General features: G+C 39.3%; 3 protein-coding genes and 1 pseudogene across 3 annotated transcripts; all 4 read left to right on the top strand.

Moving 5' to 3' along the window:
- Nucleotides 1-502: 502 nt before the first annotated feature.
- On the top strand, nucleotides 503-1,696 carry LOC114750289 (uncharacterized; annotated as a pseudogene).
- A 1,677-nt stretch (nucleotides 1,697-3,373) lies between these two features.
- LOC114750293 (L10-interacting MYB domain-containing protein-like) lies at nucleotides 3,374-7,407 on the top strand. The gene is made up of 4 exons (XM_028938866.1): nucleotides 3,374-3,561; nucleotides 5,021-5,263; nucleotides 5,354-5,447; nucleotides 5,599-7,407. Exons 2-4 carry the CDS (start codon nucleotides 5,078-5,080, stop codon nucleotides 6,069-6,071), a joined length of 753 nt encoding a protein of 250 aa, XP_028794699.1. The 5' UTR covers nucleotides 3,374-3,561; nucleotides 5,021-5,077; the 3' UTR covers nucleotides 6,072-7,407.
- Nucleotides 6,573-7,411, top strand: LOC114750294 (uncharacterized). The gene has a single exon (XM_028938867.1). The coding sequence runs from the start codon at nucleotides 6,607-6,609 to the stop codon at nucleotides 7,150-7,152; it is 546 nt and encodes a 181-aa protein (XP_028794700.1). The 5' UTR covers nucleotides 6,573-6,606; the 3' UTR covers nucleotides 7,153-7,411.
- A 1,655-nt stretch (nucleotides 7,412-9,066) lies between these two features.
- Nucleotides 9,067-13,268, top strand: LOC114750297 (cellulose synthase-like protein D5). The gene is made up of 3 exons (XM_028938871.1): nucleotides 9,067-10,154; nucleotides 10,376-11,180; nucleotides 11,287-13,268. The coding sequence occupies exons 1-3, from the start codon at nucleotides 9,214-9,216 to the stop codon at nucleotides 13,057-13,059; spliced, it is 3,519 nt and encodes a 1,172-aa protein (XP_028794704.1). The 5' UTR covers nucleotides 9,067-9,213; the 3' UTR covers nucleotides 13,060-13,268.
- The last annotated feature ends 396 nt before the right edge of the window (nucleotides 13,269-13,664 follow it).

The raw sequence follows: 13,664 nt of genomic DNA on the forward strand, positions 1-13,664 counted from the left end.
AAATGCCATTCCATCAAGCATACTAGGTTTTTAAAGTTATCTTGAAACATGTGACTACCATTACCTCTGCAATCATAATTTGAATATGCCCGTACCTTTGAGGTGCTGCTTGAGTGGCAAGTGACCATATGCTCAACACGGGATGGTCAGTTTTTGAGTCATGAGGGATAAACAAGGGTGAATCGCTAAATGCTAGGCGAAGACTGTCCCTTAGGCAGTTTGTAAGATTTATGACCTGTAACAATTTAACAAATTATAAGCTTTTGTTTATTTTTTCGTAAACTATATAGGCCGCTTCTCATCTTCTCTCTTTACATTGTTGATGTAAAATTTGTTGTAGTGGAGGGATATCATGTCACGTGCTCTTTTAAAAGGCTTATAACCAGGGCCGTGCACCTAGATCATAGCCTCATTGGACTTTTTCCTTTTTTTGCCTTGTTTTCTTAACTCTTTCTGAAATGGATATCATTGTATTGTCATTGCGATCCTAAATGTGTAAATTATTGTTATAAACTGTATCAGGAGGCCTGGTGAGGACAGTGATGCTGAGTCTTCAAGGGAGACAAGCAGCGCTGGTAGCAGTGATTGTGAAACAGAAAAGCGAGGCAGAGGGAGTATTGATGGTCCATTGATGCAGCACAACCGGATAAATGTTAATTCTCAGAGGCTGAGCAGACTAAGTTTGAGAGATAGACCGCCATTGAGTTCTTCAAGCGATGAAACTGAGGTCTGCATCTATCCAGGGCAGCTTGTATTTGAATATTTGAACGAGAACAACCACATTTTCGTCCACCTGTTTATGACAAGGCAAGTCCGTTCTTCAAGGTTTTAATGGATTTTTTTTTTTAATGTTCTGATCTGGACACTTCTGATTTCTTTTTGTTCCTTAGGTTACTAGTCTTGCCTCCCACTTTCCAGATCTAAAGAAGTACAGAAGCTGTGATCTATTGCCTTCAAGTTGGTTTTCAGTGGCTTGGTAGGTGTAAATGATGTTCTGTTGTTGCTGTTGTGGTTATTCCTTGTTCGTTATTTGTTGTGTTGATGAATTGAACGTCGGTTCAGGTATCCAATTTATAGAATACCTGTTGGCTCAACGCTAAGAAGTTTGGATGCATCGTTCTTAACCTTCCATTCCTTATCAACTCTTTCAAGAAGTATGTTTATCTTATTCATTCTGAGAAGAAATACACACTCATTGAAGCTATTCCCTTTCATTACCCTTGAATCCGTTTCTTTCTAACTGGTGCAGGCAAATTTCAACCACAATTTAATGCTTCTGGTGCCAAGAAGATCCGTGGGTGTTGGTGCAAAGGTTTCTCTTCCGGTTTTTGCCCTTGCTTCCTATAAGTTGAGAGGTTCAATTTTCACTCCTGACGGAGGCTCTGAGTGGCAGCAAGCGAACTCTTTGTCACAGGCTGCTGACAATTGGCTGCAGCGGTTGCAGGTTAAACTTCCTGATTTCCAGTACTTTATAAGCCATAGCTCGCAATGGAGATGATAAGGGAAGCTTTGAGTTCAAAAGTTCTTCCGCATTTTAGAGAAACCCGCATTGGTGTTGGACGGAATATGTTGAAAACTTACTCTCTTACTAACCATCTTAATTCAGCCTCTTGTTATAATTATGGTAGTTTTCTTGATAAAAATTGCAGTTCACGACACAGGATGGAACGAGTTGCCAGCAGTGGTTGGAATTTAAAGTCATTTGATTATCCGACCATATTATATTGGAGCCTACGAAATCCATGAAAGGCTCGTAGCAATACAAATCTGTAATTCTATTTGCTTAATGATTCAGGCATGATACAACTACTACTATAGGCACATTGATATTTTATAAGGCCCCTCTTTTTAAGTCTGCCTGGGGCAGTTCAAACATACACAGCCCTGGTATAAGGAGTATATGACTGTACTACTCATTGTTCTGTGATTTATTTACATTGACAAGAATTAAGAGAGACTTTCTTGACCTTTTAAAGCGCATAGACGCGCCGCCGCATTTGACACAGGGTTTTTCTCAGAAGCTCTGATGCTCTAAACGGCAGGTGTTGGTGGTGGTGGTGGTGGTGGAGGGAAATCAAATGGCAAGGCAGTGAATTCAACTAAGTCATTCAAGGTAACATCTAATTAGTCCACATATGAATGGAATTGTTCTTGCCAAGGTAGATCGAGAGATGTCCAGTCCAAATCTGCCGCCTCATGGCGCTTCATCTCATCTTCACATTACCAGATATTGGTTGAACTCATGTTAATAGTGGGAATGAAAGATGTCTTCTTCCGGTGATGGGAGTTAAAAAAAAAAAAAAATTGCCCACGTGTATCTAATAAAACAATTATTCTTCTAGCATCCTGTGGCACAGAATCAGGACAAGGCTCCCTGGGATGAAAGATGACTTGATTCTTTTCTTTCTTTTCTTTTTTTTTTTTACCATTTAAGATTACGGGATTTCGATGCTCCAGATTTTACATGGAATTTTTTTACCCATCTGGGATCTCCTTTACTGGTCCAAGAGTTGATTTTTTTTTTTGTGGGGACTGACCAAGAGTTGAGATTATCGGACAGCCAATCTGTGAAATAACTGAAATTGAGGGAATCAGGACTCGTTAAATAACTCGAACCAAACCGGAGAGCCCTGGAGAAAGGACAAGTCAAACAAATGATCTCGACTTTCAGGGTTTCACGTCTTTCTCGCCGAACATAGGAGTCATCTGTCTATAGATGAAGCTCGATCGTTGTGCTCTTTTTTTTCTCTTTTGAACATTAGTTAATGTACTTCTACGAAGAGTATTCCCTAAAAGACGCCAATTGATACTCATATATTCTGAAAATTTATTAATGCTGATATTAATATATTATAATAAAGGGTGCACTAGATTTACTTTTCATTTCTCTTCCCTAGATTTTACTGATGTAGGAGGTGTTTGGAACACCCTATAATTACTTTTCAGAAATACTTTTTTACAAATCGAGACAAACTCCTCCATATATTTGCTTCGTATACTGTAAAAGCACTTCAAAAACCATAGTTTTGTTCTTATCTAAACACCTCCGTAGTTGTTTAATAGTAGAAGAGTGGTTTTGATAAAAAGGATTATTCAATAGTCTCTGTTCTAGTTCAAGGTAAAAAAAAAAAAAGTCTTGTGTTCTAGTAAAATTTAATTTAATGATATTTAACTAAAATACTCTTAATTTAAGTGTTCTCCTTTTTTTTGCCAACGAATTTAAATATTCTCATAAGTATATTATTTTAGTATTTATTTCGTCAAAGTGAATATTCTATTATCATTAACGTTTTATTAAATTTTAAAATGACAAATATTTTAAAATATTAGGAAACTCAGGGTGACCATTTGTTTTGGGGGCATGAGGTATAATTACAGTCAGTGAATCAGCAGTCCCCTTGTCATACGGATAAACCGAATAAGGTCAAGGCAGCATTCGCTATTCCATGCATCCACAGGCACAAAGCGGCTCCCACCTTGTTCAGGAAAACCTTATCCCGAAACTTGCAGAATAAGGCGACAACTGTAGCATTCAGAAGTCTCTATACTCCCAAGTCCAAGGTGCCTTTCCCTTTTTATTCGCTCCCAAACATTTATTTTATGTTTCTTGATACTGCCTACGGCGCGTGGCGCCGATTTTCTGATTCATTGTAAACTTGTTTTGGCCACCATAGCTGATCATTATTCCGTGTCAATTTAATTAAACTTCGTGGTTTTTTCCCCCCAATTCTGCGCAATCCACTGTCACCTCAAACATTTTTCGTACTGTCCTTTTAGAATTTAGGGCCTTGACGTTTGCGTCTGAAACGGAGGACGCGCACGAACGAGAATAACTCTTTAGTCTTTACTTTTTGGGAGTTGTTAAACAGAGGAGAGCGTGAAGTTTTACATCCAGATTCGAATGGATTCTTATGTGGAGAAGAAACATAGGAATTTATACAAATGGAAAGTAATGGGTGTATGATATCTCCTCCTTACTCGTATATTCCTCTTCTGCTTGACTGCCTATATTAAACTTGGGCTAAATGAGAGGAGGCCTGTTGGAAGAGTTAATGCATGATATGCTGCCTTCTGAGTTTACTCTGTCCGAGGTTAGCAGATTGTTACGTCGGATTGGGACCTGTGGGAAATGATGCATAAAAGTTAAGGTGTATCCGCTGAAAACTGTCATTGGTCTATCTGCCGGGATCGGGAAATCTCACTGCATTGTTCGATTGTGATGGCAAGTTTGACTAGTAAATTATCGCAATTGTAAATCTATCAACTCATAACAATCTTAGACTATCTATCTCACAACCTGACATTGATTCATTCTTAAATTTTGTTCAGCAAGGCTGTTATCTGCTTTCAATTTTCGTACCCGATAACATCGTGTTAATTGAGTGAGAACTTGTTTTTGTGTAGAAGTTTATTTGAAGAGCTAAGCTGTTATAATACGCGACATTTTGTTTATGTACTAATGAATTAATGTTAATGTAGTGATGTAGTTTATGGAGCAATGTGGGATGCATAAGTAAACTATGTGCAGAGAAGGCGCTGCAACCTTGTTTTAGTTTACCGTCCAAGAATTATATTCTCTGACTAAATTTGAGGCCTTCTCTTGACGTACATGATAATTAGGGTTGGATAATGATTCAAGTTCTCCGATTCTGGCTTTACCTCTCATTTTCTGTGCCGTGTAAAGGTATTTGAATGGCACACCTAGTTCAGAACTTTAAGCATTGATTATTTCTTTATTTCTGTTTTCAACTGTGTATCTATAACATGAATTTGATGCCAAAGGATACCTATGTAATTTAGCTTCAAAGTCTTGTCTTTAACCAATCGATTAAAAATTTTGAAATTTTATCTAATTTATTATTTTTAGTGCACTCTCACTTTCAGTGCTTGATAATAATTCTCATTGTGTATCTTGCGCTCTAGAAACATGGGCGTCGAAGCCCAAAACAGTAAAGAACGGCTAAGAACAATTTGGACGCCTGAAATGGATCGGTATTTCATTGGTCTGATGTTAGAGCAGGTTGGCAAAGGAAATAAATTGGATGATCATCTGTTCAGCAAAAGAGCATGGAAGCACATGTCCGCAATGTTCAATGCAAAGTTCAAATCTCAGTATGAAAAAGACGTTCTAAAAAATCGCCACAAAACATTAAGGAATTTGTATAGGACCGTTACAAAGCTTCTTGCCCAGACGGGGTTTAGCTGGGACGAAAAGCGAAAAATGGTGACCGCTGATAATAATGTTTGGGATGAATACATCAAAGTAATGAAAATTGAATCTTGTGTTTAGTTCTTTTCTCTTAATCTTATAAAGGTTTTCAATTATTAATTATTTTTTGCTTGATAATGGCAGGTACATCCGGATGCCCGATCTTATAGAATAAAAAGCATTCCCTACTTTAGTGACTTGTGTACTATTTATGGACGCGCACTGACTGCAGAAAAAGGTAATTCAGTGATTGTGTTTTGTTGTTGATGTTGTTGAGGACTAATATAACTATGGTTGATCCTTAGAAGGTCTGGAATATGTTCCAATGTATGGTGATTATGAATATGAATCTTAGATGATAAGGAATCAAATAGGTCGTCGAATTCCAGGTGATGATGGAGCCACCATGGCCATACAATCTAACAGTGTCGGTGAGGATACTGGTGAGGTTTTCCAAGATACAAAGGTTGCAGAAAACCTTGGAGTTTCTATACCGGAAAATGCAAACGATGATTTTGAGCTAAGTTTGTCAAAGGCTTGTACCCGTTCTCGCACTTATTGGCAGCCACCAATGGACCATTATCTTATTAACTTGATGCTTGCCCATGTGCACAAAGGAAACCGGGTTGATGGTGCATTCAGCAAGCAAGCATGGATGGAGATGATTTCATCATTCAATGAAAATTTTGGCTTTGACCATAGTGTAGAGATTCTTAAAAATCGATACAAAACTCTGAGAAGGCAGTATAATGTTATTAAAGTCTACTTCATTTGGATGGGTTTGTCTGGGATGATGCACGGCAGATGGTTACTGCTGATGATTATCTCTGGCAGATTACATCAAGGTATACACCTACTATAGAAATCTATTAGGAATATCAATACTCAATTAGTAAATGATTACATTGGCATAGGGAATCATCTGTGTGGTTTTATTTATCAATTCCCTCTCTTTGATGATATTATTGGGCTTGGATTCAGTAATACAGCAATTTACCAAGGCCCAACCCCCTGGTTCTAGGTACTTCTTTCTTACTCTTCTGTTGGTCAGCTTTTTCGTGCAATGTAAAACAAAGTAAAACGAACTTAAAATTCTTTGAAAAATGTAAAGCTTCAAGGGTGTGCATGTTAATAAAAGTGGAAGTGGATTGGAAAAAAGTAGGAACATGGCAAAAATGCCTACATCCATTCCCCTTTGACAGTGCATATTTACTTAATTTTTCTGGATGAAAAATGAAAGACAAATTCATTTTCCTACTGAGAAAGCATGTAATGGGATCCTCATTGCTAAATGCTAACTGCATTTTTACCAAGAGAGTTTAAGCAATAGTAATGCTTATAATGATAATATATTAGTCTTTATGTGGACAAGGTTTAAAGACCATTGAAATGATTACATGCAGGTGCATCCTGATGCGCGGCAGTTTATGACCCGACCTGTGCCATATTTTAAGGATTTGTGTGTGATATATGACCCCACTTTTGATGAAAAGGAATCTCCGCGTCAAGATTTGGATCCGCAAAATTCAGTTGCAGATGTGAGTATGGAGCCATCTGAAATTGGTCTATCTCCAGCAGCATCTAATTATATTGAATACCATGATGGTAATGTGAGTGACTTAACACATACTAGTGAGAAACATAAGCGCCAATTAGAGATCGATTCCACTTGCCCCAAAAGATTAAGGGACGTTGAAGTAGGCATGGCTAGCACTCTCCAGGAGATGGCAACTACTGTTTCTTCTCTGTCAACAAAAAAGAGTGATGATAACTCAGTACCGATAGAGATTGTGATAGAAGCAGTACAAGCATTGCCTGATATGGATGAAGATCTGGTTTTGGATGCCTGCGATTTTCTGGAGGATGAAAAAAAAGCAAGAACTTTTCTAGCGCTGGATGTTAAGCTGCGAAAGAATTGGTTGCTTCGGAAACTTCGGACGTAAGCTTAGCTCGTGGCCCCATACCTTTCATCTCTTCTTTCAAGCACTTGACAGTTAGCATTGTTCTGTTATCCATGCCCTTTCTTAACAGGCTTAGCTTATACCTTGAGTGATACCCATATTTGTGGGGTAAAATTGGAGCTAAGATTAGCTCGTATGTTCATAGAAGGGTTCAGAAAGTCCTTGCATTATTAACCTAGTATTTGTCAGGGTTTATGTGTTTCTGAAATAATGTCGTAATCATTATTATTACTATTATTATCAATCTCGTACAACTGCTACTCTTTTTCTGAAACCTTGTTCTCCTTTCATATTGCTTTTAAGTTGGATTCTATCGTGTTGAAGAGCGACGGATAAACCAAGTTCAATGTCTGGGTGTATATTTTCAATTATATACTATTTTCATTTTTAATATACTACTTCCGGCTAATTATAAGACCCAGTTGACTAATTTGAGGAGATTAAGGAGTAAGTTAAGTTAGTTATTTGTAACAAATAAGTGTTGCCATTCCTAAAATATCCTTGCTAATTAAGTGTGTTGGTTAAAACTATCATTATTATAAGGATTATTTTGAAAAAAATGCATAAATATGAGAGACAAAATGGATTAGGGTCTTATAATTAAGACCAAACTAAAAGTCAAAGGGGTCTTATATTAAGGACCGGAGTAGTAAGAGCTAATTGGTTAATTTGAATAAATTAAAAAAGTTTTTTAAGTTAGTTATTTGTAACAAGTAAGTGATTTTTTTTAGAATATCTTTGCTAGGTGTATATTAGTTAGATCTATTATTTAATGAATATTTAATGCGTGCACTATTATAGGATTATTTTAAAAAAAAAAAGATAATTAAGAGAAAAAGTATATTGTGATTTTTATTTATAATCAAACTAGCTATTTTGTTAAGTAGGGGAGGTAGTACATATGATTTATTTTTTTTTAACTAGAAAGTACATATGAGTGATAGAGAGAATTCATTCATGATTTTTTTTTGGGGCTTAAAATCATATATATGTAATGTGATGTTTGATTTAGAGGCGTAAATATTTGAAATTTAACGAGGTGGGAGGCTATAGGTGTCTGCGAATTTGAAGATCGTTATGAATTCGCTGCCCACCTACAGGCTGTTAATGTGCCGTAGCTCTATTCTGCCTGGCTTCATAGATCCAAGATATGCCCTTTTTAAAAAAAAACAAAATTTCTTTGCCATCTTTTAAAAACAAAATTGAATTCAAGATATGCCTCTCATTTTAAACTTGGAACTTAAAGTTCATAAAATGTTTCATCTCATGAAGGGGGAAAAAATTAAAGTCAAAACACAACTTCTGCTTTGCTTGCCATTCAAATTTGACATGTGATTATTGAATACTATTCATCTTTAGCACTTAAATCACTCAGATTATTATGATCAAAAGGTGGAATCAGAATTTTTTTTTTCGTAATAATTTTAATCAAAGAGCAACAACTTTTACAATTTTTTTTTTTGAAAAAAATGTAAAACAAATAAGCAAACGACCAAAGCGGAAAGTGGGAAGATAAGTAAAGAGTAGACAAAAGCAGCTCCTTTGCCTTGCCCGTCCGATGGAAACGCCTTAATTATCCAGCATTGTCTTTATTAATATTTTTTTATTTTCAAAAAAGGAAAACCGAAAAGCATCGAAGTTCGTTCAGTTTATTAGACCGTTGAAGTTAAATGCCCTTTTGACTTTTCTCGTGACGTGCAGGGACCACATAAATCAAACGGACATCTTCCGTCAGCAAGCCCCTGCATGATCTCATCCAATCAACGGTCCAGATCAGTCGAACGTTACAATGAAATCGCAGGCGACCTTTTTTCCATTAAATTCAAATTCTACCGTTGCCCCATATCACAATTCACAAGCTGTTCTTATCCCTCTTCTTCCCCCTCCCTCCCCTGTTCTCATCGATCATCGTTCACTTCAATATTCCCACCAATTCGTTATGGGCATTTGATTGACGATTCGGGTTTTATCATCACTTCATTTTGTTTATTCTCGCCCATTCACTCTCCTATTTTGGACTCGGAGACAATTTCTCCGGCAAAGATGGTCAAAACACCTGCTTCTCCTTCCTCCTCTCCGGTGACCATAACTGTGTCATCGGCGGGTAAAGGAAGTGGAAGTAGAAGTATGGGTCTAACCAGTCCTGTTCCACGTGCTTCAGTGTCGAACAATCCAAATTCCCCTCTTAGTGGCAGAGGAAACAGAGCTTCCCTTGGCGGAAGGCGAGCATCAGGCGGCGGTAATTGCTGCTCAATGTCGAAAGACGATGCGATGGAAGAACTCAGTTCTGAATATGTGACATACACTGTTCATATACCTCCCACCCCTGAGCGCCAGACCTTGTCATCCTCACAGACTAGCCTAACCGAGGACGCCAAGATTTTGGGAAAGCCTGATAGAAGTTACATTTCAGGTACACTCTTTACAGGAGGATTCAATTCGGTGACCCGAGGGCATGTGATTGAATGCTCCGTGGAAGGAGAGGAGCCTGTGAAATCTGGGCCAGTTTGTGGAATGAAAGGTTGCGATGAGGAAGCAATGAATGGCAAGTCCGGTGGTCCTTGCGAGTGTGGGTTTAAGATTTGCAGAGATTGTTATTTGGAGTGCGCTGGAAATGGAGGAGGTCGATGTCCTGGTTGCAAAGAACCTTTTAAGTATATAAGTGACGATGAAGAGGAGCAGATATCTGAAGAAGAAGACCAGGCTCTGCCATTACCTTCTATGGCAGAATTCAAGTTGGATAAGAGGCTTTCGGTTGTGAAATCGTTTAAAGCGCAAAACCATCCCCCTGACTTTGATCACACTCGTTGGCTCTTTGAAACAAAAGGAACATATGGGTATGGCAATGCTGTGTGGCCCAAAGACGGGTATGGCGCCGGATCAGGTGCTAACGGATTTGAGAACCCACCAGATTTCACAGAGAAAACCAGGAAACCTTTAACAAGGAAGGTCGGAGTTTCAGCTGCGATTCTTAGTCCATACAGGTAAGTCCCAATGCTTAGCTCTCCGCGTACTTCAAATATTTCTTGACAATTCTTATTTTGAGTAGAGTTCAAATGGTAGCAGTTAATACTTTAATTGGATTTTTGTTTTTATTTGGAAGTCGGGGTCCGATATTGAGAGCCCGAATTTCATTTTAAAGAGTGCTAATGAAGCCCAATTAGTTTCTGGTCATGCTCATATGTATGCAACCTATCTATTTCAGATTACTTATTCTGATGCGTCTTGCTGCACTCGGTTTATTTCTTACTTGGAGGATTCGCCATCCTAACCGCGAAGCAATGTGGCTGTGGGGAATGTCCATTACTTGTGAGCTCTGGTTTGCATTTTCATGGCTACTTGACCAGCTCCCTAAACTCTGCCCTGTGAGCAGAGTTACTGATCTCTCTGTACTGAAGGAGAGATTTGAGTCCCCAAACCTCCGTAACCCTAAAGGGAGATCTGATCTTCCAGGGATCGATGTTTTTGTTTCTACAGCAGACCCAGAAAAGGAGCCTCCTCTTGTCACGTCAAATACCATTCTTTCAATCCTAGCTGTTGATTATCCAGTGGAGAAGGTTGCATGTTACTTGTCTGATGACGGTGGATCTTTATTGACCTTTGAAGCTCTAGCTGAGACTGCCAGCTTTGCAAGAATATGGGTTCCTTTTTGTCGAAAGCACCAGATAGAACCCCGAAATCCTGAAGCATATTTCGGGCAGAAGGGTGATTTTCTGAAGAACAAGGTACGGCTAGACTTTGTAAGGGAGAGGCGAAAGGTGAAGAGAGAATATGATGAATTTAAAGTGAGAATAAATTCTCTGCCAGAATCAATAAGGAGAAGATCCGATGCTTACAATGCTCACGAGGAGCTGCGAGCAAAAAAGAAACAGATGGAATTGGGTACCAATGTTTCCGAACCCATTAAGGTTCCCAAGGCAACATGGATGTCCGATGGTTCTCATTGGCCAGGAACTTGGGCATCAGCAGAACCGGATCACTCAAGGGGGGACCATGCCGGTATAATTCAGGTGGTTTAAATTCTTTATATAACTCATCTACATAATGCTTGGTGTGTGTGTGTGTGTGTGTGTGTGTGTGTAGAACGAAGGCACTAAATATCATCTTTTTCCGCAGGCTATGTTAGCTCCGCCAAATGCAGAACCGGAATATGGTGCAGAAGCAGATGGACAGAACTTGATCGATACAACAGCGATTGATATTAGGTTGCCGATGCTCGTCTATGTATCTCGTGAAAAGAGGCCAGGATATGATCACAACAAGAAAGCTGGGGCCATGAATGCTCTAGTACGCACTAGTGCTATAATGTCGAACGGACCATTTATTCTGAATCTTGACTGTGATCATTACATACACAACTCATTAGCTCTTAGAGAAGGCATGTGCTTTATGCTTGACAGGGGTGGTGATAGGATATGCTACGTTCAATTCCCACAGAGGTTTGAGGGTATTGACCCCAGTGACCGATATGCAAACCACAATACTGTGTTCTTTGATGTGAGTATGAGAGCTCTCGATGGCTTACAAGGTCCAATGTACGTGGGTACAGGCTGCATTTTCAGGAGAACAGCTATTTATGGGTTTAGCCCTCCTAGAGCCACAGAACATCACGGATGGCTTGGGAGGAAGAAAATTAAATTGTTTCTGAGAAAGCCCAAGAGGTCAAAGAAGGAAGAAGATGAAATAGCTCTCCCGATCAATGGTGATCCTAATGATGACGACGCGGATATTGAGTCTTTGCTTCTTCCCAAAAGGTTTGGAAACTCTACTACCCTCGCTGCATCGATCCCTGTGGCAGAATACCAGGGCAGGTTGCTTCAAGATGTGCAAGGACGAGGAACACAGGGAAGGCCAGCAGGTTCTCTTGCAGTGCCACGAGAACCATTAGATGCTGCAACTGTTGCAGAGGCAATAAGTGTGGTATCCTGTTTCTATGAGGACAAAACTGAGTGGGGCAAGCGAGTAGGATGGATATACGGCTCTGTAACAGAGGACGTGGTGACTGGTTACCGTATGCACAACAGAGGGTGGAGATCTGTGTACTGTGTGACGAAAAGGGATGCTTTTCGCGGAACAGCGCCAATCAATCTGACAGACAGGCTCCACCAAGTGCTCCGATGGGCCACAGGGTCCGTTGAGATCTTCTTCTCAAGGAATAACGCCTTATTTGCAAGTCCTAGAATGAAGTTTTTGCAGAGGGTGGCATACTTCAATGTGGGAATGTATCCTTTCACCTCGATGTTTCTGCTAGCCTATTGCTTTCTTCCTGCGGTCTCTCTCTTTTCGGGGCAGTTTATAGTGCAATCCCTCAGCGTAACCTTTTTGGTGTTCTTATTGGCCATCACACTGACACTGTGCTTGCTTGCACTTCTGGAGATCAAATGGTCAGGAATCACTTTACATGACTGGTGGCGGAACGAACAATTCTGGTTAATTGGAGGGACAAGTGCCCATCCTGCTGCTGTGTTACAGGGCTTATTGAAGGTGATAGCAGGAGTAGACATATCATTCACTCTGACCTCAAAGTCTGCCACTCCAGAAGATGGAGATGATGAGTTTGCAGATCTCTATGTGGTGAAATGGAGCTTTCTAATGGTCCCTCCAATTACAATCATGATGGTGAACATGATTGCTATCGCTGTTGGTGTAGCCAGGACAATGTACAGCCAGTTCCCACAATGGAGCAGACTGGTGGGAGGCGTCTTCTTTAGTTTCTGGGTCTTGTGCCATCTCTATCCGTTTGCAAAGGGGTTGATGGGGAAGAGAGGGAAGGTTCCGACCATTGTTTATGTCTGGTCTGGATTGCTTTCAATTATCATCTCCTTGCTTTGGGTGTACATAAACCCCCCTGCTGGAGCACAAGACTACACGAAATTCCAGTTCCCTTAGATTGGAGGAAGACGGAGTTCCTCTATACTTGTGCCAATGTGCGCCATTCTTTATCAACTTACGTAGATGAGAGTTATGCTGTATTAATTCCGTGGTGTGATTATCTTGCCTTGTGCAATTACAGTTGATGATGTGTGTAGGACCACTGTCTACAGTAGACCGCTGTCTATATCGATATCGAAGAAAAGTCATATATTTTCTTCTTTCGTCAGTTCGCTTCATTCCTTTGACTATTTGTATTCCATGCTACAAATTATCTCGGGCTATTAATGTCTGGGGTACGCTTATTTGTATCATCAGGGGAAAAAACCTAAAGTTAATTTAATAATTTAAAACAAAAGCGTTCAACATGATTTAAGGAAACTGGTTTCACGAACAACCAACGTTTATTGTTAAAACGATTTATAATGCCTCCTAATTTAAAAGGAACCTACCGAGTATGGTTTTATAATAGTAATTTTTTTGCCAGCTTTATCATAGTGATTTAAATGTCAATGAAACCGTGAGAGATACAGCATAGTTGGCAAATAATTATGTCAAAATAGAATAAGATTGTTTTTTTTTTTTTAAATGAGATGTTTTAATGTAATAATTATTTTAAAATT

This window comes from Neltuma alba, unplaced genomic scaffold (genome assembly GCF_004799145.2).
Source record: "Neltuma alba isolate B1F8T4 unplaced genomic scaffold, ASM479914v2 tig00006416_pilon, whole genome shotgun sequence".
NCBI classification, from domain to species: domain Eukaryota; kingdom Viridiplantae; phylum Streptophyta; class Magnoliopsida; order Fabales; family Fabaceae; genus Neltuma; species Neltuma alba.